This window comes from Acomys minous (assembly GCF_964271855.1).
Source record: "Acomys minous genome assembly, chromosome: 2".
NCBI classification, from domain to species: Eukaryota; Metazoa; Chordata; class Mammalia; order Rodentia; family Muridae; genus Acomys; species Acomys minous.
This window is the reverse complement of record NC_140484.1, coordinates 108,069,002-108,096,336: the sequence shown is the minus strand read 5'-3', so window position 1 is coordinate 108,096,336 and position 27,335 is coordinate 108,069,002. Positions and strand designations below refer to the sequence as shown.

The 27,335-nt window shown below is 40.0% G+C and overlaps 1 protein-coding gene across 3 annotated transcripts in view; it reads left to right on the top strand.

Annotated features, from left to right (window-relative positions):
* Positions 1-27,335, top strand: part of MCTP2 (multiple C2 and transmembrane domain containing 2) — a 228,289-nt gene that overhangs the window by 126,006 nt on the left and 74,948 nt on the right. For all 3 annotated transcript variants that reach the window (XM_084772920.1, XM_084772921.1, XM_084772923.1), the window contains 3 exons: positions 19,599-19,700; positions 20,953-21,027; positions 22,784-22,903. In XM_084772920.1, the coding sequence (XP_084629046.1) occupies positions 19,599-19,700; positions 20,953-21,027; positions 22,784-22,903 (297 nt within the window). The remainder of the gene's footprint in view (positions 1-19,598; positions 19,701-20,952; positions 21,028-22,783; positions 22,904-27,335) is intronic.

The following is a 27,335-nucleotide window of genomic DNA, read 5'->3' as shown; positions in this document are numbered from 1 at the left end:
AAGCTTCATGGTGTGTATATAATGTTTACAGGGAGGGGGAATGCTGTGCCTCCTAATATCTTTTTGTCTGCTTTTGATCGCTTGGTTAATTTCTCCCCAAGTTCTCATACCCCTGATGCTCCTCCAGGAACACGCATGCAGCAGCTGCTGGCTGCGGCGGCCGGCCCCTGCCAAATGCTCTGAGCCCCCTCCATGGCAGGCGGCAGTGCTCGCAGAGAGGAGATGGCAATTTGGGAATTCCCCCTTTTTATTACAACTTTGTCAGATATTCCTGCAAGAATACATGTAGCAGGAATATGGGGCATACTTTGAAAGACGTCTAAAGAGAGATGATACAGAGCCAAACCTTCCTTTACAGTGTTTGTGCACACACTCTTTATCCTCTCTTTTCTCTTTCTCTTCTCTCTCCCTATCTCTTCCTCCCTCTATCCCCTTTGCCTTTTATAATAGATAAACCTGCAATATATTTTATTCCTTGATATGTGAATAGACTTGGATAGTTGGGAAAAGCCTTGATCTTTTTCCTTTGTCCATAAAAGGTTTTGTACATTTGTTTTGTTTTCCATAACAGCAGCCAGTGGCTTTGCTTACTTCCTTCAGTCCATCAATCCCTCCATGTCTTTGTCTCTCCTTCCATGTCTCCTCAGCAGATCTAAGGCAGGGCATCCAGCTGTATCATGGCGACCCAGTCCTAAGGCTGTTGGCATTTGGAGAAGGATACTTGTGTGTTAGATGGAGCTGCCCTGGGCAGTTTGGGGGTACTCAGCAGATTCCTGGCTTCTCTGGGTGGCAGAAGCACTTACTTCTCTCTACTGTTGTAAAAAAAAAAAAACAGATGTCCCTAGACACTGAAGAGTGGTGGACTCACTCCTTCAGGGAGACAAAAATTGAACTAAATTAATGGATTCTTTTTCAAAATATGCACCCTCCCACTAGAAAACTAGTAAAAAGCCATGCCTTACTTAAGTCCTTCTTTAAACATAAGTCAGACTCCACAGTTGAGTTTTGCATGATGGGCACAAGCTGCCCAGGGTCTATTGTTCATGTACTTGTTTGACAAAGGTTAATGAAGTTTGACTTGCATGGCTGGCAATTTTAGCTAACAGTGCTTTAATTCTGACCACAGGAAAACCCCTCTTCCCCTTGTAGCTCATATCCTACTTTCTAGGAGACAAGGATACAAAAAGAAAACTAAAATAAAATCAATAATACAGTTCTACATAACACAAACCCACCATGGGCATACCAAAATGACAGGAAGCAGAGAGCAGGTCTCAAGGGCTACATGGTGGTGGTGCACAGGAAAGGGAGCATTGCAGTAGGAACTGGAGGAGATAAAGGAGCAGTTCCATGTGAGTATTGGGGAGCTTTTCAGGCTGGATGTAATCTATGTTCAAAGGCTCAGAGGATGGACTTAGCCTGTCAAACATCCAGAGCTGGCTGGGAAGCCAGGGTAGTTGGAATGCTGGGGATAGAGCACACAGGCCTGTAGGACAGGAAAGGACCCAGGGGTAGGGCTGGACAGAGGCCTGTAGGATAGGAAAGGACCCAGGGGTAGGGCTGGACAGAGGCAAGCCTTGCAGGGCCCTGAAAGCCAAGAGCCAAAGGCTGTGAAGGATTTGAAGTTTCCCTCAGTGAAGTATGGGGAAACCACAGGTTTAGATCATGTATTCCTTAGGGTTTCTATTGCAGTGATAAAACACCATGACCAAAAGCAACTTGACGAAGGGTGGGGTTGGGGAGGCATATGTTTATTTCAGCTTACAGGTTTACATTTCAGTTTGTTGTAAAGGAAAATGGGGACAGAAACTCAAGGCAGGAACCTAAAGGCAATAACTGGAGCAGAGGGCACTAGAGGAGTGCTGCTCATTGGCTTGTTCCTCATAGCTTACTCAGGCTGCTTTCTTATAGCATTCAGGATGACCAACCCTGGGATGGCATTGCTACAGTGAGCTGGCCCCTCCCATATCAGTCGTCAATCAAGATTCTGCTTGGGCATTTTCTCCACTAAGGTTCCTCTTCCCAAACGACTCTAGTTTGTATCAAGTGGACATGAAACTTTCAGGACACATTCTTTACTTGCCTGAAGTTCAAGTAGCATTTGGTACAACCCAAAGAAAGCCCCAGTTTAGCATCGCATTGCATTCCAGCCTGGCCAAGGCTTTAATCCTCTTAGTTGTCTTGGGGACCCTGGCATGGCACTCAGTGGCAGGCTCTGCTGCTGCTCTTCCATGCAACTGATTTGATTCAGATTAATTTATAATTAATTCCTTGACTGATAGATTGGGGAAATGACCGAATCCTAGAGTAGATCTGTGTCTTCTTGACATCAGGTGGTCCAGATGCAGCAAATTGACCTTTTCAAATTAATTTATTTTCTAATAGAATGTAGATTATAAATGTGATTTTTAAATGTCACGACTCTCATTATAGCTGAAAATTATAATCCAATAATTATTTAATTTATTGTTCTATTATCAAATAATACTGAACTGTGCTTGGGAGAGTTTGTTTAAAGATCGATTTAGATCTATGATTTTTCTTTTTATCTCTTGAGGGTTGCATACCTGACAGATTCAGTGTGGTTAATATGCTACATCATTAAGTTTCTAATGACTTAGTCTTACAGATTTATTTTGGGGAATTTATAAATGAGGAAACAGAGGCTCAGAAATGACCCTGTACTGGAGCTGCTTGGTAAGTAAGCTTTTAATGTAGACAGCCTCATGTTGGAGTCTGAGCTCCTTAGAGTTTCTTAGACAGCGGTAGTGAGCATCCCTCAAGCATCATGCCATAAGCAAGGCTAAGGCTATGTTGGTTCAATTGTGATATGTACAGTCAAGGCTACCAAGAGAGACATAGGTGCAGAAGATCAGGAATTCTTGGGAGATATCTGTGCAGTAGGCACAAAAACCTAAAAATCCCGAACACCACAGCAAAAAAAACCAAGATGTCATGAGAGACGGATTGAAGTTTGAGAAGCCATTAGGGAGCAGGGCTTTGAATTGGTTTGGGGAGGAGGAATGTGCCTATGATGACTGGTGGATGAGCAGGGAAGGTCCTCCAAAGCAGAGGATAAAGCTGAGACAGAGGGGCAGAAGGATGTCCATGTTGTGGGAAAAGGGAAAGCCTGGGAGTCTTGATCTAAGGACCAGAGTAGAGAGGATAGAGGGACATTGGGTCTGTCTATTAGCAGGGATCAAAGCGGATTTTTACAAGAAGTGGTGACTCTAGAACAGCCCACTAGGACCACAGTGTAAGACTATGCCTGAAGATTTGTTAAATCTCCAGAATTAGGCATCAAAGAAAATACTCAAGATTTATTTTTCGTATGTCTTTAGGAAAAGAGCTGATTCCTGATTGTATTTTTCAATTATGTGAAAGAATCAAGAAAAAGAAGTCAGTGGTACTTAGTTTACTTTACAAGAGAGCAAAAACTTTATTCAGTGTTCTATTACTGTGGCATGGTCTGGTAGCACAGGTCCATAATTCCAGAGATCAGAGACCTAGGAAGCTGAGGCAGGGGAAATCTCAAATTCATGGCCTACTTGGGATGCAGAGTCAGTCATTGCCAATCTGGGCAATATAGAGAGGTCATGACTCAGCATAAAAGGAGATTTGGGGAAAGAACTCAGTGGCAGAACACTTGCTTGGCATGGAGGAAGTCCTAGGTCCGTATTACAAAAGTACTAAGATTTATTTTATATTTAAAACTATTTACAATGAACAACATGCTCATAACTGAATGGTGATATTTTTGTGCAATTGTCTTCTCTTTACCTAAGCCTGGAGCTAAAGTTTTACTTGCCATTTGGTGGTGTCTTACTTCAGGATTTTTATTTGTTCGTTTGATTTTCATGGCAGGGTTTCTCTGTGTAGCCTTGGTTGGTCTGGACTCTCTTTGTAGACCAGGCTGGCCTCAAACTCACAGAGATCCGCCTGCCTCTGTCTCCTGAGTGCTGGGATTAAATGCATGTGTCACCATGCCCGGCTTTGGCATTCTAATGGTATGATAAAGCACCATAAGAAAAACTAACTTGGAGAACAAAGAGTTTATTTCAGTTTATTTTTCTACATCGCATAGTCCATCACTGAGGGAAGTCACAGGACGAACTCAAACAGGGCAGGAAGTTGGAAATGGGAACTAGAGAAGAAGCCATTGAAGAAGTCCTTCTTACTGACTTGCTGCTCATGGGTTGCTCAGCCTGTGACCTTAGAGTACCCAGGACCACCAGCCCAGGCATGATACCACATGAGGTGACTTGGGCTGGCCCACGCCAATCACTAATTAAGAAAATGCACTGCAGCCTTGCCCACGAGCCAGTCTGTTGGGGACATTTTATCAACTAAGAGTCCTTTTCCCCAAATGACTCTAGCTCATGGCAAGTTGACATAAAACTGGCCAGGTCAGTGAGGCAAGGCACAGGGCATTAAAAGCGCACAAACCTCAGGTAGACAATGCACCTCAGCTTTTCATTTTCTTCAGCATCAATGTGCTTAAGCCTGCTGTTGAAGTACATTTCAAACTGTTGAATAAATAGCCTATGCTAAACTCTACTAGAGCTTTCTTTTTTCTTTCTTTCTTTCTTTCTTTTTTTTTTTTTTTGTCTTTTGCTTTTGTGTTTTCCTTTTTGAAGTTAAAATAGAATTTCAACATGGCCTCTCTTTTTCCCTCCCACTCCTCCCATGTGCACTGTTGCTTCTTCAATCAGGGTAGAAGTAAATGGGTCATTTAAAAATTCAAGCATTGGGGAGATGCCTATGAGGGTACAAAGAATGTACAGAATACAAAATATTACAGGACCAGAAGAGAAAGGACCCACGACACATAATAAAAACAATAGAAGTACATAATACAAAAAGGATAAGAAATGATACAGGACAAAAAGACCAAGTAACGTATAAAGGCAGATCATATAACACCTGACTTTTCAGTAGAAAGACTAGATGCCAGAAGGGCCTTGACAGATGTTCTACATACTTCTTGGGAGACTAAAGATGCCAGCCAAGGCTATTACACCCAGAAAATACTAGAGTTAAATAATTTCATAAATCAAGTGGACCTAGAAGACATCTACAGAATATTCCACTCAAACACTAAGGATTGTATTTTCTTCTGGGAAGCTCATGGAACCACATACTAGGACACAAATCATGTCTCAACAGATACACATCTCAGAGGTCTTGAAATAACTCTTAACAAAGCAAGGAAAGACTTGTATAATAGAAACTTTAAGATATCAAAGAATATGAAAAAGATACCAGAAGATGGATGCTCCCATGCTCATGAGTTGTTAGGGTGAATAGTGTGAAATAGCCATCCTACCAAAAGAGATCTACAGATTCAATACAATTTCCATCAAAATGTTAACACAATTCTTCACAAAGTTTGAAAAAACAACCTTCAGCTTTGAATGGAAACACATGCACCCACACACGCACGCATGCACGCGTGCGAGCGCGCACACACACACACACACACCAACAGGATAGCTCAAGCAATTCTCAGTAATAAAAAGACTGCTGGAAGTATCACTATCCTAGATTTCAAGTTGTACAACAGAGTTGTAGTAATAAACAACATGGTATTGTCGAAAGAACAAACATACTGATCACTGAAATTAAATAAAAGATCTAATTTATGAGTCCATAGACTGATGGATCACTGATTTTTGACAGAATCCCCCAAAATCACACTTGAGAAAAAAACAGTATCTTCAACAAATGGTTCTGTTCAAAATTAATGGCTGCATTTGGACACTTATGCATTGCTGGTAGGAAGGCCAGCAGCCACTGTGGAAGTCAGTGTGGTAGTTTCTCAGGAAGCAAGAAGTAGATCTACCTCAAGATCCAGCTATCCCAATCTTGGACATATATCCAAAGGAATCTACATTCTACTACAGAGACACTTGCTCAACCGTGTTCACTGATGTTCTGTTAACAATAATAGCCAAAATTAGAAATAGCCCAGATGTCCATCAACAGGTGAGTGGATAATGAAAATGTGGTACATTTACACAATGGAATATTATGCAGCTGTTCAGAATGATGAAATTCACAGGTAAATGGATGGAGCTAGAACAAAACAGTTATGAATGATGTAACCCAGATCCCAAAAGACGAATGTTTTCTCTTCTATGTGGATCTTAGTTTTTAAGCTTTCAACATGTATGCTACAGTCCAAATAACCACAGGGGTTAGGTTCTTAGTAAGGAGCAAGGGGAAGGGAGAGGATCTCCTAAGGATGGAGAAATAGAATATATTGTTATGGACAAAGGGAGACCAGAATATGAAGGTTAAACAAAGAGGATGATGGGAGAGAAGGTTAAAAGAGAAATTATGAAGAGGAACAACTGATATCAAACGCCAGTTGAAAAGCCATATGGAAACCTACCATTATAGAAGCTCCATAAAATATATATTTATGTGAAAGGAACCTAAATGAAATCACCTAATAATCGGGGAAACAGAGCCCCCAATTAGACACTGTTTGCCACCAAGTAAAACCCCCAATGACAAGAATGGATTACATCTTTCTGAGTTATTGCCAATGGGGCGCTATGGAAACCCCCCTCAAATTCAGATTATTATTTACACTCCACATGCTGATGGCCATGTCCTATTGCTGAAGACAGCAACACTTATTAATATCATGGAAAACACCAAGCTGCTGCCTAACTAGACGCTTCATGCTTAGTTACTAGTGTTCACTGTACTGGGACAGTCTCTGAAAGATACAGAAAGGAGAAAGTTAATCACTAACACCATCCAGATACAAACCTTGTGAGCTACAAGAGTGATCTGCCTGGAAGACATACCGATGCAATGGAGGCACTAATGTTACAGGAATAACAAACCACTCTCTGATTGGATTTAAGGTCTAGTCCATGGATGGAGCCCATAACTGACACTGATAATGTAGCCAAGAACCTGAGACTAGCCAGGTCTTATGGTCTTAGGAAAAGAACCTGCTTTTATTCTGCAAAAGGAACATAGAAATCAAAGACTTCTAATGAGATATTACTACAGCCATAAATTACAGATATTACTACAGCCATAAATCAGTGCCTCACCCAACTCACATCAAAGAAGCCTCGTGCAGTAGATGGGGACTGACACAAAGACCTGTGATTGGAAAACGTGTAAATTGTGACAGATTTTGGAGCACACAATCCTAAATGGGATCTGTTCATCAAACCCGTCTCCTTAAAGCTCAAAAGGCTATGCAAAAGAGGAAGCAGAAAGACTGTAAGAGGCAGAGGTGATGGATGGAAATGGTCTTCCAGACACAGTGTGACTGACGCAAATGTTAGCTGACGGTGACTGTGGCAACATGCATAAGCCCTGCACAAGTTCTAGCCAGGTACTGAGAAGAGGAAGTGGGCAGTGGATCCCACCACTAACCAAGAAGCAATTTGTAGTTGGTACTTGCTAGCAAAGAGAAAACAAGTTTTCTTCAATGGAGTGTCACTGGTTATTAACCGCATTTCAGGGCAAGCCCATCACCAGTAGTAGTTAGCCAATGCAAAGCAATGCAATGGTATTTTAGTACAGTTCTATTTAATTTTGCTTTTTTTTGTCTTATTGATCTTTTTATTTTGATTTTTTTATTAAGCATTTTTATTTTTTACATATATATATCTATATTATTACATGTACATATAATAAACTACCTATAGCAAGAAGAACCATGACACTATCAGGAATTATATAAATGTTACCTTCTTACAGTTTTGGCTATTTGTATTTGACAGCCTTGAAGAAAACATCTTTCTTGGTGCATCTAAAATTCTGAATGTAACTCAATCTCCATAACATTTTGTCATTATCAACTTAAAACATCTATCTAGTTTTTTGTGTGTTTGTTTCGGGTGGTTTTGTTTGATGAAAGAAAAAGAGAAAGAAAATAGAGTTAGGTGGGGAGGCTCTAGGAGGCATTGAGAGAGAGAAGAATATTATTAAACTATATTTTTTGAACATTTTCAATAAAATACATAGTCATGGTAAAACAGACTCATAGATATTAAAAATCCTTTAATCAGATACAGCCAAGATCATTTCAAACTATTGTTAGGATATACCATAATCTGATGATCTGATACTGGATAATTTTAATTTTGCTCTGTAATCCTCTAATCACTACCATAATAGATGTAATGGATGACAGGAAACACTTTTTAGTTTTGAAATATTTGGAGCCATTGACACTATCTTGTAGTAATTAGGTTTGCTTACTATTTCAGGCTTCAATTAAGTGCATCTAATCCTCTCGAAACCAGACAAGTTTCTTCTCTAACCCAGACGTCTTCAAAATGTGGTTTCTCTCTAATGTCACCTATCGGGCTAATTTCTTTTAATAAAGGTACAAATGGCTTTAGTGACTCAATCTGTACAGAAGAAAGCAGGTATAACCATTTTAATAGCTGACAAAATAGACTTCAAACCTAATCGAAGAGCTAGGGACAGACACTAAGTACTCATCAAAGAAAATATACACCAAGAGGATATTGTAATTCTAAATAGTTACGCACCACAATCAAGGGCACACAAGTCCATAAAAGAAACACTGCTACAGCTAAAATACATATTGACTCATTATTTTCTAATAATAAGATATATACTTTTATTACTTTCTAATACTCCAAAATGAAAATAACTCCATTATCTCAGTTCAATGAAATGCGTTTTGGAATAAATTTGACTTATCTTATCCAAGCATAGTCCATAAGGCCAAAGCAACATAGGACCAGAAATATGGTCTCCATGATGCCTTCAGGAGCTGTAGTGTTTTGGTAGAGCATGCATGTCTGCTGTGAGGAGCTATAATCCTAATAGCTTCACTTAATTAGCTTTATGGGACAAATTTTCTGTAATTACTTACACCAAATAAGTACCATACACATCTCCATTTGAATTTTCAATTAAGTATTATTTTGTGCAATGGGGTTGCTTGAGGTAGGAGACATGGGTCATCATAATTTTTCATTTGTTTGCCTATTTTAAGATTAAGATGGGATTTTGGCCACTAAAGTAAATAATAGTAAAATTTAAGATTGAATTCATAAGTTTATGATCAATATAAAAATGAGACGTTGCATGTTGCCAGCATTTGGCTTTAGAGTGGGGTTGGTCCATAAATCAACACATGCAGTCTTGGGGTACAGGTTGGATGAAAAGAAGAAATGGATGCATCACTTGGGAGATTATTGGATGTAAACAAGACTTAAATTCTCATGTGGGATAATAATTAATTTTATTTGTATGTGTGTGTGGGGGCAGTGTATGTATGTGCACGGTGCCAGAAATGTAGATAGTTCTAGCTAAAAGCAGTTGTAGGCCACCTGATTTGAATTCTGGCAACCAAAGTCAGGTCTTCTGGAAGAGCAGCACATGACCACCTCTCCAGATCCCAAATGTCCTTTCAGCATTAACATTCGATTATTCTCACCTACGTTCCTCAGCCTACATGGTAACTGACACAAAGATGAAATAAGTCACAACATCAGTCAGCTCTGGTCAGGGCCCTGGTAACAATCTGAAGTTTTTACGATCCATATGCAGCATGGAGTATGAATGGTATTGGGTCATGTCAGGCTGAGCGAGTGAGAATCCCTATTGTGGTTCTCCCAGTGCCCTCAAACAAGAAGATGGTGAGCACAAGGCCGATCCCATCACTCAGAGCTGTAGATCTTGAGCACACTGAACTTTTCTACTAAATGGCAAGTCTCTTATATTAAGTCAAAGTAAAAATCTTACTTTCTTCTGCTTTGAGACAGCTAAAACAGTAACACAAAATAGAAAACTATAACACATGAATATAAGTAAGGCACATAGCAGAAAGATAATGAATTGTGGATTATTTTAAGAGTTCAAAACAGGATGAGTTATCACTCTGATTATGAGACACGGATCCGTGTGTGGAAAGTTTCATATTTTATTTCAGAAAGAGAATATTTCTTAAAATACAAGATTACAATAAAATATGTTCATTTTTATTTCTACCAGCTTTAAATATTTTTAAAAAAATCATGGATTAGAGAGATAACTTACTGGGAATTTGACATCTTCTCATCTGTAGCACTGAACAATGAAACAAAACAAGCATGAAAACTCCAAATGTAAACAGAGTAAAAGTTATGCCATGTTGCTTCCTGAAGCCTCAGTTCTGTCAGGTCTGTTGATAGTGAACACATCCCATGCTGCTTTAGAGCATGAGATGTCTGAGCACGAACATCCGGGTTCTTCTTTACATCTATCTGCAAACAGTCAGATAACTTTTAGATATGTTAAATATGTAATTATCAAAATTTAGACATTACAGGCAATCAGTGGGATATGTATCTATCCATGCATAAAACTGGAAAACATTGTATTCCATTACCCACTTAACATGTTCATATTCTGATGCCTTGAGTCAGGATACTTCAGCAGAGTATAAAAAGGCAGAAATTGTTGTATAGTCAGAATAGGAACTGAGCTGGAACTTTCTCCCTGCTTTCAAGGCTTAATGTTCCAGAAAATACTATGCCACCTGCTGCAGACCAATGGTGTTACACAGATGTGAGCTCTATGGACTATAATACCAATCTGTCAAGCCAGATGTCCCCACTGGTACAGCAGTGGCATGAATTATGGTGGTAACCAACTATGCTCTGATGTTAACTTAAGGCCCATTTCATAATTCACAGGTCCCATAGCTGGGGAAATTTTAGGCCTTCAGGATGTATTTATTACTCTGTATCAGAATTGACATGGCACCAAGATGCCTTCTAAATATAATTATGCCAAGAGAAAAATGGTATTCCCATCCTTAATAAGAGAAGTTCCCCTTTGTAACGAGAGGTTGTGAATGCAGAGATGCTGGCTGCTCGAGATTCTAAGAGTAAGTGGCCTCTGAGTATACAGACCTTTATAGGTCACTTGTACCACCGCCATTAAAACTGAGTGAATATTGTGGAAGAGGGGGCAGAAAGAACCTAAGAGCTGAAAGGCAGGGAGGCAGGCAGTGAAATGCTGTCTTTTTAGAAGTGACATAGACAATGTCGTCATAATCTCACAGCAGCTGCAGGGGGCCTGCAAATGCACAAAACTAGATTCTGTACATAGTTAATTAGGGACCGGAGAGGCCCATGTATTTCTATCCCTCCTAGGCTAGCCATGGAATATCAGTGGATTCTGAGAAGGGTAGTAGTTGCGTTCAGTCGTGTACCCAGCAACAAGCTTGCCATGCTTCAATGGATAGTTCTAAACCTATGGTCAAACATGATGCGTATTAAACTCAGTGAGCCTCAAAGCCAAATGAATTTTGGGAAGGGACTTAGGGGGAGGGTAGAGGGAAGGAATGAGGTCAAAATAAGACAGGACCAGGGTTAGGGTAATCAAAATACACTACATACATTTACCAAATCATCCAAATGACAGATTCAATAGAAGCTGTTAAGAAGCTGATGATAATAAAGGCAAATCCTAATGTTCCAATGTAAAAGAAGCAGTGAGAGAAAAGATTCCAAAGATCCTCAAATGTCAGTCTGTGTAGCCTAAGCACCAGGCAGCATGGTGAATTGAAGCACTAATGATGGAATGGCTAAAAACAAAACAGGCAAAAGCAGGAACAACAACAGGCACATCAGCCTCTTTGAAATCTTCTCCAGAGTGTCTCCCTCTAGGAGCATCTCAAATTTAGAGCAGTGAGCAACTAGGCTATGTGAAGCGATGCAAAAGCCAAAGCCAAGCCTATATTTTTTTGGGCTCCTATACATCTCTTCTGAGTCTATGTACCAGGAGGTTTATTAATTGCCAAAGACCATGCCCCTGCAAGAGACAGTCCCCTTTCTATCAGACAAACAGTGTGCACCCTAACACACCTGTCTCCAGGGGACAAACATCATATTCCCTCACACAAGTCTGTTTCACATCCCACACTTGGTATCAAAACAAAAACATATTTACACCCACCACACACCACAGCCTCCAACTGCCAAAGACTGGGGAGAATTGAAAGAATTATGACATAATTCATCAAATCTAATTAAAAAGATTATACTTTAAGCTAGGTAGGTGGTAGTCTCAGCTACTCTGAATGCTGCTGAGGCAGGAGAATAGAAATCCAAGCTGTCCATAGGCTACAGGATGAGCTCAGAGCGAAGCTAAGCAACTTAGTATGCCTCTCTTTCAAAATGTAAAGAAAAAGAAAATCAGGGATATAGCTCAGTAGGAGAGCACTTGCCCAGGCTGTATGAGGCCCTAGTATTACCAATATATTCACACACATATCTTTGCATATGTGAATATATGCATGATTTCTGTGAATATGACTTAAGTCAAACAGATACATGATATCAAACAAATGTCATCTATTTAACAATTCCTATGTACTCCCCACTGTGGCTGACTGTTGTTCATGTTTTTCACCTCTGAGATAGTGTACATTATTATTTATATTTCAAGAACTAAGAAACAAGAACAGAGGAGCTAAGTAATTAAAACAAAGTTATCCATCTAACCTTAAGCGAAGTCAGAATATGAACTCAGTTTATCTATCTCTAGGGTCTACCTCGCTTACTGCCTATCCTTTTATAATTTTTTAATTAAAAAATTTAAATTATAAACAAAAAACATCTCACACTGAAATTATCCATACCCATAGTGCATAAACACATATTTGATGGTGGAAGTGTAAAGTACAAGGTAAAGCTCAGAATAGATATTTTAACTGTTTAGAAACTCATTGAGATGTACAATATATCCTATTTTCATTTTATGTTGTTTTTTTTTTCAGCAAATTTTCTTTTTTTTTCTATTAACCAAACATTTTTTTTGTTGTTCTTCTTGCTATAGGTAGGTTGTTGTATATATGTGTAATAATATAAATGTATATACAAAATATATTCTATTTTTATAAGAGACAGAAATAACTAATTATAAATTGTAGATGCACTTGCCCAAAAATATTAGGTCTTTATTTTTATTGTGACTTTTTTTTTTTTTTGTAAAATTTCCCATAATTTTCGAATCATCTGTATAGCTTGTGTGGTAGAACGAGTGGCTGTGAGAAGCCCTAAGCATGCCAAGCTTTGTGTCGTTTCCCAAGTTCAGATCTGGGTTTGTCTTCTGGCGCAGGACTTGCTGCCTGAGAGAGAAGTGAGATGTGGTGAAGAGGACGCAGGGCCAAGGAGAGGGGGTGGGGGGTGGGGGGTCAGGGCTCCTTCAGCTCCCTGGCAGCTGCTCTTTCTGCAGGGCTAAGCCCAGCCTCCTGGACAGCCTAATCTCTCTAGCTATTTGTAACTCATGTCGTTGGACCCATGCCTGACTCCAAGCTGCATGAAGAATGTGAAACCCTATGGGATAAAGTGTATTACTTGTCCTGCTGCCAATCCGTGTGTCTCTCCTTGTCATATGTTACTGGAGAGTCACTTAGCATGGGCTTCAGCTGGGCTCAGCTGCTGTAGCAGGTTGTGGCCAGGGTCTTTTTCTTTCTTTCTTTCTTTCTTTCTTTCTTTCTTTCTTTCTTTCTTTTTGTACATGAAATAGAGAATTGTGTTTGATACATGAAGCTAGTCTATATCCAAATGCTCTGCCTTTTCTAGTTTGAAGGTCAAACACTGATGGAATCGATGTGATTTTTTTTTTCACTGAAGATGTGTTTCTTTTTTTTTTCTATTAATTTATTCATATTACATCTCAATTTTTATGCCATCCCTTGTATCATCCCATTCCTCCCTCCCTCCCTCCCATTTTCCCCCTACTCCCTTCCCCTATGACTGTGACTGAGGGGGACCTCCTCCCCCTGTATATGCTCATAGGGTATCAAGTCTCTTCTTGACGATGTGATTTTTTTTACTTGGGATTTTTATCTTAAATGCATGCCTGTCCTCCTTAAGCCCTCCTGTGGCTGTATTCCTTCATATTGATCCTGATTAACTTTGGAGTAATACATCACATCAAAGAGTTTTATGGTGAATTACAATAAAGATAATTGTGGTTTGACAAAAAAAAAAAAGCAATTGGGATTTTTTTTTCTATGTCCTCGTATGCTTTAGTATGATACATTCAGGTTGTATACAGCTTTAAAAATAATGAGTTGAGCATTCCTCTGACTCAGAAAAAATTATCTATCAACCTATAACAAGTTTTTCATATTTACTGTGCAGTGGAAGCATTTGAAGAGAGGGAACAAGGAAGGAGAGGGAGTATGGAGAGAGATGAGGGAGAAACGAGACCTGGGGAGAGCAGGGACGGTAGGACAGAGGGCATACAGAGAGAGCAGAAGCCTTAGGCAGTGGCATGTCTAGAACAGTCTGGAGACCTAAGACAGCTTAGGCTTCTGGGAGGGCATGGGGCGACCCTAGCTGAGAGTTCTAGTAGCAGGAGGTCATAGAGGCTGAAGAGGACATTCTCTCAACTAGACTGGATTCCTAGTGGAGTCAAAATTTACCCTTCCTACAAGATGTTTATGGATAAAGATAGAGAAGAGACAGAGGGAGTTTCCAACCAATGCCTGACCCAACCTAAGACCAACCCCACGCGAGAGTGGCAACCCGTGACACTATTAACAAAACTCTGCTATGCTTCTAGAGAGAATCCTAACATAGCTGTCCTCTGAGAGGCTCTATCCCATAGTGCATCAAAACAGATGCTGAGACTCACAGCCAAACATTGGGCAAAGAGCAGTGAGTCTTGTGGAAAAGTGTGTGTGAGGGGTGGGGCAAGATAGAAGGATCTGGAAGTGACAGGATCTCCAGAAGAAGACCAACAGTGCCAACTAAAAACAGGGCCCAGTGGGGATTTGGGAGACTAAGCACCAACTAAGGACCATGTATGCCGTGGACCTAGGCCCCTTACACATACATAGGCAATGGGCCGCTCGGTCTTCATGTGGGTCCCCTAGTAAGGGGGCGGGAGCTGTTTCTGACATGGACTCTGGTGCCTGCTTTTGGATCACTTTGCTCTGGAGGGGGTTGCCTTGCCCCAGGCCACAGGGAAAAAGGAGGTGTTCAGTCCTTATGTGAATTGATGTGCTTAAGTAGGTTAGGATGGGGGGGGGGGAGGTTCTCCTGAGGAGTAGGGAAGAGGAAGAGGAGGGAAGAGGGAGGTAGTGTGAGACTGGAAGGGGAGGAGGGACAGAGCAATGATCGGGATGTAAAGTGAATAATAAACAAATTAGTTAAAAAGGAATAAGCCAAATGATAATCTTTTATCTAGAAAAATGATAGTTTAAATACTATTATGGTTTATATTAACTTTTTTTTTTGAGAGACAGGGTTTTGCTGTGTAGACTTGGCTGTCCTAGACTTGCTTTGTAGATAAGTCTGGCCTCGAACTCACAGTGATCTGCTTGCCTCTGCCTCTCCAAGTGAGATTGCAGGTGTAGGCACCACTCTGCCCAGCAAATCTGATATTTTTAACATAGCAACTTCAAAATTTAAGTTATTTTGTTTCCTCTCTCTCTCTCTCTCTCTCTCTCTCTCTCTCTCTCTCTCTCTCTCTCACACACACACACACACACACACACACACACACTTCACATGTGAAAAACTATATATACTTTGCTCATTCACTGCTCCAATCCCCCCTGCCACCTTTCTACCCTTTCTTCCTTCCTTCTTCCTTCCTTCCTTCCTTCCTTCCTTCCTTCCATCCTTCCTTCCTTCTGTCCTCTGCATGAATCTGTTTCTCACATTCATATCTGCCCATTTGATTGTGTCCCAGCAAGATGAATGCCATCTATGAGACTGTGATTGGAGCTGCTTCCTGGAGTCTCATGGGGTCAGCAGAGTGAGCACACCTAAACAGAGTGACCCTTCTCCCAACTCTGTGCTTAGCCACAGTTCAGAGATGAAGGGAGCGGCCCTCGATGCCCTCCATTTGGGTAGTTATAGGCTGGCCTTATAACATAAATTTCCATAATAATTTTTCTTTGATCCCAAATCTCAAATTATCACTTAGTAACAGACTTCCCGGTGGTTTTAAAAATCTTTGGGTAATTACCAAAGAGTTGGTTTTGCTGCAAAGAGTTATATCCATGCTCCAGATGGGTGATTTATATCTCACACTGAACTGAAAATAATCTGAGGTAGGTAGAAATGTCCATTTTAGTAGTCATGGAAGGTACTGCTGCTAACTATGGAAGGGCTGCTCTTTATAAAGGAAAGGCACTGTTCCTAACCCTGAAATGTAGTTTTTCTAGCTATGGTAAGTACTGTTTTAAACTATGGAGGAATTTTTTCCCTAATAATTCCAGGAATTATAAGATTACATATCTTTTATACTATCCTCTGAAGGTACCTTGAATTGTGGTCTAATATTATTTTTGTTGCCTATAAAGTTGAGTAGAAAAATTATGTAACAAATCAGTTTCAAGATTTGGCCCCACAGAACTGGATTTTATTATATTATTTGACATTTTCATCTGAGAGCCTTGGCTTGATGGGAATGCAGTCTGCCCAGATGTTAGCACAGAAGACTCCATATCAGCATAGGGACCCATCTCCTTTTGTTGAATTAAAAACAACTGCTGTTTCCTGACTGGACTGGCAGTTGTTTTAAACTTCAGCTTAGGTTTCAGCTATTTCATAACTAGACACAAAAATTCGCACAGATTCTCACCTCTGAGTGTTCTTTTGACTGTATCTGAATTTTCCAATTGTATGAGCATTAGAAATAACCTTCAGAATTCTCACTATAAATCATGAGACTGGCCTTAGCTGTGCAATGCACATGTTCAGCGCTCACATAATAGTAATACTATCATGTGGGTGCTGAACAGGTGCAGATAACATTTCAGACTAACTTTTTATCCTGTATTCAAGTGTTGACAGCCCAGTTACATAGCAGAGCTAGAGGATAGTTTTCAAAACATTCTCCTATGACTTAGTATCACTATTTACTGTGATGCCACATATTTTAAAACATTGTAGTTGATTTTCATTTTGAATATTATATAGCCATAAAAAAGATCTATTATATTATATAAAATATATCATATATAATATCATGAAATCACATTGGGAGCTACAAAATAAAATTATAGACTCTATGTAGTTTTAACAACAAAAAAACCTAACTTTTTAAAGACTATCTTTATGGATATAATTCTTCAGTTAAAAAAAAAATTAAAAAAAAAAAAAAGAAGGGAGAGTGTCCTGTCCATTGGCTAGATCTGGGTAGGGGTTTGAAGTTTTCAGCCTGTATTGTCCTTGGCTGGTGCCATAGTTTGAGCGGGACCCCTGAGCCCAAATCTGCCTCTCATAATTTTCTTAAACTTTGAGTGGAGAGTGGGGTCTGACTTTCACACGTACTCTGGTGCCTCATATTTGACCACATCCCCTGAATGGGGAGATCTGGTGGCACTCAGAGGAAGGATAGCAGGCTACCAAGAAGAGACTTGATACCCTGTGAGCATATACAGGGGGAGGTAATCCCCCTCAGGAACAGTCATAGGGGAAGGGAGTAAGGGGAAAATGGGAGGGAGGGAGGAATGGGAGGATACAAGGGAAGGGATAACCATTGACATGTACTATGAATAAATTAATAAAATAAAATTTTAAAAATGAAAAAAAAAATGTTGTACTACAAATCAAAAAAAGAAAAGAAAAGAAAAAGAAGAAGAAGGGAGATAGTTGTTAAATTTTTATTTGATTCCTGACCCAGAAAAGGAATTGTGATATTTGAATATGTTCAAAAGGGATAGAGGTTTCTAGCTTTGTAATTTTCAAACTTTTGAAATTTGTAGATACAATTTAATTTGCTATGCAAGTACTAAACATGACTATGTCTCATTGTGTCCCTGTTTTTGATGATAGCTTTAATGTTCCTACGTGGATTCTGAGTTTTGCTGACACAATGCTAGGGACACTGAGTAACGGGAAACGATCATTTACCAAATTAAAAAAAAAAACCTGCTTCGCCTATGAAATATTTTTATATCAATACTTCTTGTTCTTCTACTGACCTTTCCTTGCCCTTAAGAAACCATGGAAATTTCAAGATAACATTACAAGAATTGAGGGCTGAAAGAAAACGAAGTTGGAAGAACTTCAGCTTGGCAAATTGTCATGCTGTTTTTGTATTTATGTCTTTCAACTTTAACACCCACTATTTATTAAGTGACACTCGGTGCCAGAGCGGAAGCTGTGAATCCTGTTTGGACACTGTTGAGGAAGGAAGCCGGGACTTTATGGGGCACCCCTTCCTCTCAGCCGCTGACCAGGAAAGCCATCTTTCCCTATAAAAGCTATTCAATCTAAGAGGTGGGGTGCTTAGGGAAGGAAGATGACCTCTCCCTTGTAAAGTGGAATTGCTGTTTCCCCACCGTGACTCACTCAACTCATTTCCACCAGTGTTTATAAGAACACTCGTGTGAATGGTTGTAGTGACAGCAATAGTCATTTAAAATATGGCCCACATCCCTGGCCTTCCAGTTTCATCAACACATGTACCACCACAGCTGTGTACGAGAAGCAGGGCTGGGCTCAGTCTGAAGACAGAATAAGGAATTATATGGTTAGCATGCTTTCGGGCGGGGGGGAGGGGCAAAGATGTTCTGTCACGCCATGGGAAGTGATCACTTAGATATCACGCATTCTGGGAAGTGCAGGCAGCTAGCACAGTGAGTGAAAGTGCTGTGAGCTGCTGCATAGAGGTCCGAGGGGACTTGGTGCTACCCAAAGATGTGTAGGCACACTGTGTATCTTGAATGATTTGGGATCTTGACCTCAACCTCAGCTAAGTTTTGATTTAATTAATTTCAATTGCTTGGGGGCCAGTGAGCCACTGATAGCTTCATAATAAAACTTAGTTCTTTTTTTCATTTCCTTATGATTCTTCAATCTTCTTTGAGACCGATTTTGTAATTAAAGTAGAACTGCGAAGAGAAGAGAGCTTTTCTCGACTTTCTTCTTATGCTAGCATCTTATGTTACTACATTGCATTTGCCAGCACTAAAACATCACCAACAGCAGTATGCTATGAATAAGTAAACTTGGATCTTCAATTGGATTTTTATCTTACTTTTCATCAATACAGTTTTTTTTCTTTTCCAGGATCATGTTCATGGTACCACATATATTTAATCATGTAGCCCTAGTCTTTTCTAATTTATAACACTTTTCTGCTCTGTTATTATTTTCCCCATGACTTGACACATTTTAGGATTATTGGCCAGGAATTTTGAAGAGACTTCATCTATTTGAATATGTAGAAGAGTTTAGTATTCCAGAACATGGGGGGGAAAAACTTCCTGTCATTGAGACATAATCACTATGTTTCCATCAACCCACCACTTTGAGCCAATGGCTGTTGTTACTTCATCTTTCTACCAATTACAGTGTCACTCTAGATTAATCTTGCATTTAATCCCTGCCTAGTATTTGCTTCATATGTAATCATATAGTGGTAAAAATGAGACCAATGTAAAAACCATAAATAAATAAACCATGCTAGTAGATACAAAATGAGTTGTAAAATACATTTTTACAGAGGGACAAAATAAATAAATTAATAAATACCTTTTCAACTTAGTCAAAGTTTGTTTTTGTTTTTCCACTTAAAACACACAGAACATTGGCACAAATATGTACTTTGTCTTTTGTTCCTAACAGATTAGAGATGGGCAACCAAATTGTTATGTGTTGAAGAATAAAGATTTAGAACAAGCCTTTAAAGGGCTTATTTACTTAGAGATGGACCTCATATATAATCCGGTAAGTGCCCTCAGGATGCGCCTCCCAGCTTTTCAGTATCTCAAACATATGGCTCTCAGCCTGTGCAGACTTGGATTAATGTCAAAGATTTCAGAATTAAAGCTTGAGAATGGTGGGGTTGTATTTAAACCTTTGTCATAAAATCCATGCTTTTCCAGGTTTCAAATGGTTGAGCCAACAGGATTGATGTGGTCTAAATTCTCACTAATCTAAAAGGTCAAGGAAAAAAATTGAAAGGAAAAAGTAGTCTTTATATATCTATACATACTTTGTATAACTATTTGTTGTCTACTGATTACATATATGATACATTATACATATATATAATCTACTTTTTAAAAACATAAATTTTGTTATGTATATAATCTACATATAATATGTAGTATATCTGTTTAATCTAATCTATGATATACAAGCTGTACCATCTTTAAAACAGCGTATATCATATATTTTATATGTATATATCCTCAAATTCTCAGTAATGATGAAACCAGGAGACAGTCATCAGTCTAAGAGTGTGTTCTTTCCAGTTTCTTCTGCCTCCCAAATAAACCATCTGCAGGAGAGGTGACCTCTACCAGTCTACTTCTTCGGGGAAGCATTTGTATATGTGTATGTTATGTGTAGATTATGTTATTCAGCCATGACAGTGGTGTAGTTTCAGGTGGGAAAATATATTGGTTAAGGGATACAGTGGAAGTAGATTTGTGCTTCATCTTTTTTTTTTTTTTTAAAGTTCTCCCTCACTCTGCTGGTTTGAACACGTTAGTAAATTCCCCTGGGGCTCAGTTTTTTCCCTTGTAAATGAGCTACCATGGCCCATTTGCTTGCTTTTTTCAGGTCACTGGAGGTAATGGGACTGTCTATGGAAATGTTGCTTTTATGGACTGAGAACTGCCATTCCTCTTTTAGGTACAATTGCTGAAAGTTTAGTTCAAAATGAGAGGAGAAATTTTTTGTCATTTAGATTAGCATGGAAATTTATGAAGTTCAGTGTCACCCCTGCTTTGAAATACTTTTGTGGACTCAGTCAAGTGGTAAAAAGACTATCCCTGCTCGAGCCTGACATACCTAGAGATGCTAGGGCCCAGAGACCCGTGTACCAGGCCAAGCATGGTTGGACCCATAATGTTCTGGTCCCTGCCTATGGCCTTTGCGTTCAAAGGTCTCATTTTCTGTGATCTTCTCAGTTACTCCGGAAGAGAGTGACATCTGTGTGACCGCTGCCCTTGTAACAGCCATCTTTTTCCAGGTCAAAGCAAGTCTCAGGACCTTCAGTCCAAGAGAAAAGCGCTTTATGGAAGAGAGTCGCAAGCTGTCCAAAAAGGTAGGTGGCTCCCACCAAATGGCCTTTGAGTACTGTCTGCAGCCAGCATCCGCGTGGTCCAGGTACTTCTTGGACATGGCTGGTTTCTCTTTCATTCGTCATCTCCTCTCCCACTCCTTTCTCATCTGGACTCCTCATCTTATCACTTCTTTCTCTTGTCCTCGCTCTCAAATGGGGAGCTTCAGCCAGGGCAACTGGGAGTGGCTTAAGACCTATTCCTTTGGAGCAAAAGGGAGTGTGAGCCCTGCAGTTGTCTAAAAGTCACCATGGAGCATGGACACCCTAAATTTCTTTGTCTATCCTCCTCGCTTGCAGGGTGTTGGTTTCTCCCCTTTGCAGCTGAAGGCAAGTGCTCTCTTCTTGTTCCATATAGATAAGGGAATTTCCTAGGAGTCCTAGGAGGCTTCTGGCCTCAAATGCACCTACTTCGGCTTTATTAACTCCCTGTGTTTAAACTTAAGAGTGTGTTGCTATCCTGCCCCGTATTGAACTAGCTGTCTCTCTTTCTGCCCTGTCACCCTGAACTCCTCTTTTTATCAGTTCAACAAAAAGGAAGGCTGTAGGTCGAGGGAGATGTGTTCATAGTAAACCAGAAAACACGAAAAAAAAAAAAAAACCCATGACCTTTGCATTTTCTTTCTTCTGAGTCCCTCCCTGTCCTCTGCAGATCCAGGCCCGGATTCCAGCCAGTCCGCATTGTTCTTCTTCGCTTGTGTAACTAGGAACAAAGTGTCCCCCCTTTAAAAGTGTTTATTACCTTCCACAGCTTCCTCTGGGGTGAGCAGCTGTGCATGACACAAAGCAGTTAAATATAAAGCCATCTTCTCTTCCTTTTGTTTCCCATGAACTTCTGGGCGCTGTGCTGGGGGAGGGCCTTAGTAGTCTTCTGGAGGGAAGTATCTATTGGAATGTTTTGCTTTTGGTGCCACGGCTTTGAGTGCAGTAGTCACTGTGCACAATGCGAATAAGTGTCTCCATTATTGTTATTAACTATTTTAACTCTTTGTCTTTTGCTCTGTTTTCTTGAAAGTTAAAAACCTAAGTGGAGGTAGGCAGGGCAGCAGCTTTGCAAGAAAATCAAAATACTGTGCCTCCCACGGGAAGAAAAGTTACTTCCTTTACAAAACAACTTGGTCACTCGGGTGGCTTTGGCTCTGAGAGCAGGAGATGGCTCTGGTAGGACGTTCTCTAAAGTCTTGAATTCTCACAACCATCCGAAAGGTTAAAAACAGCACACTTATATTTTGGAAGAAAGGCTGAGAAATGTATTGAAGACTGTACAGCTTAGGAAATCAACTACACTTGTTGGAACTAAAAAAGCTTGAATACTAAAGCTGTCTTACTGGTGTTCTCTGTGTCCACACCAAATAATATCTTGACGCATTCCCCTTCCGCCTCAATTTTGTTCATTCTTGCTCTCTTTCTCTTTCTCTCTTGCCACGCTGTGTATGCTTACCTATGCAGGTGTTTACACACAGCACTCGTGTCCACCAAATGTCTGGTTGCTGGAGCGCTCATCAGCTCAGTTCTGTAAGAACACTATTAAAGCAAGTTTTTTGTCTTTTTGTTCCAGAATATGAGCTAAAACCCAAGTTGGATGTGATTGTCCCCTTTGGATGACAACATTTTGAAACAGTTTTAGGAGCACTGTACACAATACAGTTTAAACAGCTTAGGGAAGCTGGTCTAAAGGAACATCCAGAGCGTGTAAATCTAATTTGATTCTCTGTTTTCCATTAAAAAAAAAAAAACCAAGATTTTATCAAGAGATGTAGACCGGGTGAAAAGACTCACGATGGCAATATGGAACACAATCCAGTTCTTCAAAAGCTGCTTCCAGTGGGAGTCCACACTAAGGAGTACAATAGCATTTGTGGTAAGTTTTTTATTTAATGCTCACATTAGTTTCTGTTTATTTGCATCCATTCATCTCTCTAAAATATATTATAACATAGAAGATTAGCTTTTCTGAAACTGTATCAGTATGAAAATTACCCATAGAAATTCTTAAAATTATTCAAATGCTATTTATATATCACTTCTTGCTAAGCTTAAAAAGGCCAGTATCTATATGCTTTCATGGTGTTATTGGACCATATCTATATAGTCTTTACAAGGGTTTTATTTATCCAATTCTAGGCCAGTGACTGTCAGTAATATTTCAAAAAAAATGTCAGCCAGAGAAATAATATGGCTAAATTATAACTCAATGGTTCTACTCTAGGTTTTCAATAAATCATTCACAAAATTCAATATTGAAAATATTACCACAATGTATCCACATCAAGCTTTGGATACAATTGAACACTCAGATAAACACTGTAATCGAGAAACACACACACACACACACACACACACACACACACACACACACATATGAGATACACTAATTTTCTCAGAACATTGGCCCATTCTTATGAGCATAATAGTAACATAGAGTCAAAAGGCTACAAGAGATTGTAGCTACTCCTGAGTCTATCACTGGGAGTCCATGAGTCTTTGAAGAACAGCCCTGTTGGCATCTCTATTGGCATCTCTGGAGCATTTGCTCTCATTTGCAAAGGGGCTGGTCTTTAATCGGATTGATAATGTCCACTATGGGGGAGATATTAAGATTTTCCATCCTTTTATGTTTATGTACCTGATATTAATGGCAGATTTGTATACAGCTTCTACAAGTTACATAGGAGATTACAATAAAACTCTAGACTGTATGTGTGTGTATATATGTCATGATCCAAGGCAAATCAGATTTCTCCTGTCTTCTGTTGGCTGTACACTCTCAATGTTTTCCTCTGCCTTGCAGATTCAGCCTTAATTTATATGTTGTGTGCATCACATAAACTGACAGAGAAATAAAATATATACATACCTGTTATATATATGTGTGTGTGTATTTATATATGAATACAAAATATTAGTGTCTTATTGTGACCTCAAAGTTATCTTCACATTTTTTTATAGAACTAATTATGTCAGTTCCATGAGAGACTTTTTTCTTAGTCAGTGGGGTAGCATTTTTGATTGGTGTATTTTCATTTTATATCACTTCAGGACATCTGTGTCTCTGTCATTGTCCTGGCATTTATTTAGTTCTCTCTCTTACACCCTCCTGAGCTGGTGGCTTCATATCTTAGGCTGCTCTTCCACCTTCCCAGTCCCACTTCCTACCCAGATTCCCTTTCAAAACTTTCCATGGGCTGTTGTGTACAATTCTGGCCCTCAGAGGAAAGTGAACACAATTGGTGGCTGCTTCCAGCCGGCGCTCTGGCCAGTCGCTTGAGGAGTAGAGGATTTCCCCTTTTTTTCAATTGAGTTCTGGCTCTGAGACTTTAGAAAAACAGATCTGTTGCCGTGGATTCAGTAAGGGGCTGACAGAAATGATTAATGGGCTGCCGGCCTGATCTGAAGCAAGATTAAAACAAATGAATGGAAACAGGTTGTCCGGTAAAGAGCACTTCTGGACAGAAAGGGAACCTTGACAGGGGCCTCTCTTCCACTGCCCCTGCCTTGGCTGAGTCCTTTCTGCTGGGCATGATCTCAGAGAAGAGCCTTTCACAGGCTATTGAGAGACTATGACAATGTCCTTGGTACCATACGTCCTGAGACAGATGGACAAGAGTGCTGTCCTCTCCTACCTGATTTGTTGTAGCCAGATGCACAAGAATACCTGGGCTTATGAGACTGCGGCAGGCTCTCCTGTTCACGTGAAAGGCATATTTTTCCCCAATACATTGCCGAAAAGGATCACATTTAGTCACCAACACTGCAGAGTCAACTCACTATGCCCACACACTCCAATTTCTCAGATTCAACCAGCCACAACTAAAAATTCTTATAAAACACGTCTGTATTAAACAAGTACAGGCATTTTCCTCTTCTCTACTCCTCATACAAAATAGCATCGCAGCCAGCTACATTTCATTTGCACTTTATTTTATATTGTAAGCACTCTGGAAATGTTTTAGAAGATATGCTGTGTCCAGATGATGACATTGGCTGTAAGGTACTAGAGCATCTGTGGGGTTGGGTGTCTGTTGGGGAGTCTCGAACTAGAAGCCTAAATGTAATGAGGGATTTCTGTATACATAACTGTTATCCCTTGTCCTGAGTGCACTGCACTGAAATGCAGTCAGACACATTTTGCTTTTAAAAAAATTTTTATTTTATTAATTTATTCAAATTACATCCTAAACGTTATCTCATCACGTGTATGCTCCTGTTCCTATCTCCCTCCCACTTTCTCCTTATTCCACTCCCGTAAGTCTAAGACCGAGGAGGACCTCCTCCCCCACTATATGGTCCTAGACTATCAAGTCTTATCTTGGTAGCCTGCTTATTCTTTCTCTGAGTGCTACCAGGCCTCCCTACCATGGAGAAGTGGTCAAATATGGGGCACCAGAGTTCAAGTCAGAGTCAGTCCCTGCTCTCCACATAACTGGAGAGAATGTCCTGTTCATTGGGTAGGTCAGAGTAGGGGTTTGATGTTTACTGCTTATATTATCCTTGGTCAGCAGACCCCCCTGAGCCCCGATCCACCTATGATGATGTTCTTCTAGTACATCCTCTTCTGGATCCTTTTATTTCCCCATTCTCCTATATTTGTCTTACCTAGAGTCCCAGTAGGATGTCCTCACATCTGTCCCAATCTCCTGGTAAGTGAAGACTTTCATGGGACATGCCTTTTGGGCTAGCGCCCAATTATAAGTGAGTATATACCATGTGAGTCTTTCTGCTTCTGGGTTAACTCACTCAGTATGATCATTTCTAGTTCCATCCATTTGTCCACAAATTTTGGGATTTCCTTGTACAACTACTTTGGAAATCTAACTGGTACTTTCTAAAAAACAAAACAAAACAAAACAAAAACAAAACAAACAAACAAACAAAAACTGGGAGGCAAAGGCTAAAGAACTCACCCCTAAGCTGGGATAAGTTTTCTGTACATAAATATAATTACAAAATTAAAAAAAAACAACTAGGAATAGGGCTTCCTCAAGACCCAGCTTTTCCACTCCTTGGAATATACCCAGAAGATGCACCAGCACACAACAAGAACATTTGCTCAACCATGTTCATAGCAGCCTTATTCATAACAGCCTGAATGTCTCTCAGTTGAAGAATGGATAAAGAAACTGTGGTACATTTACACTATGGAATACTACTCAGCTATTAAAAACACATTTTGCTTTTAATGTGAAACCCACATGCCAAATTTATACCATCTGCAGAGTGCCTAGCCACGGTGGATCTCAGAGACACCAAGACACTGAAAGGCAGATAGTTCATGCCCCAAAACTGATGGAATGGGATTTTATTAAACCCTTTCTGTTACTATACACTTTCATTATAATTATCCCTGTACAGTTTCTGCTCTTCAAAATATAGGACTATATTGAAATGTACTAAAAGGATAGACTGATGGCCATATATGCCATGATGTGTACTTCCCCCTCTTTTGTTTTTGCTGTTTAAATTACATCCTGAGCAGTCAAACTTTTTTTTGATGGGGCATGTTTTGCTCAGAGAGTATTCTGTGGGCTTCTCAGTTGCCCATAAAGTTCTATTGGAACTATACACATAGGAGCTACCACTGGGCATGTTGCTGTACCCTCGAGTATGTGGGACTCTGTCATAGATGGTCTACCAAGAGAAAGTTAAGTTCTCTACTAAGCTGAGCCAGAGGGATGTAAAGAGGCTGACAAAAGAAAGCTCAGCATCCCCTCTGTCTGGCCTTCTGTGGAAGCATGGAGCATGTCATCACTGGTACCCACTAATGGTTCCGTTCTGGTCGAGTCAGGGCAGGGTGCTGCTGCTTTCTATTCATTAACCTGGTACTTCCTTCTTGTGCCTCCTGCTCCCTTGGGAATGACAAGGCAGAATAGCTTTGTGGACATCTGAAGCACAGTTTTAATCTGAGAACTTATGCAGCCCCCAGATTCTGCTTGAACTGCCCTTATCTTCTATTGGAAATGAGATGAGAGATCGTATTGGGCTACTGGAGGGTCAAAAAAGAATGATTTTGGCCAAACTATCCACGGTGGGACTTTCACTGTCCCTGAGGGCATAAGAAGTAACGCTAGCACAGTACATACTAAGAGGAGACAGGAAAATTAATTTACCCCTGTTTGCTCAGAAAATAATCTACTAACTCCATATTCTTTCCTGTTCTTCCAGATGAGGCAAAGCATGCACACTGTAGGATTACATTTAGTATGTACTGGATATTAGTGTTAAGACCTCAGGGAGGCACAACATACACTTTCCTAGGGTTCCTATGAGTGTGGGCATACATAGATCACCCCCTG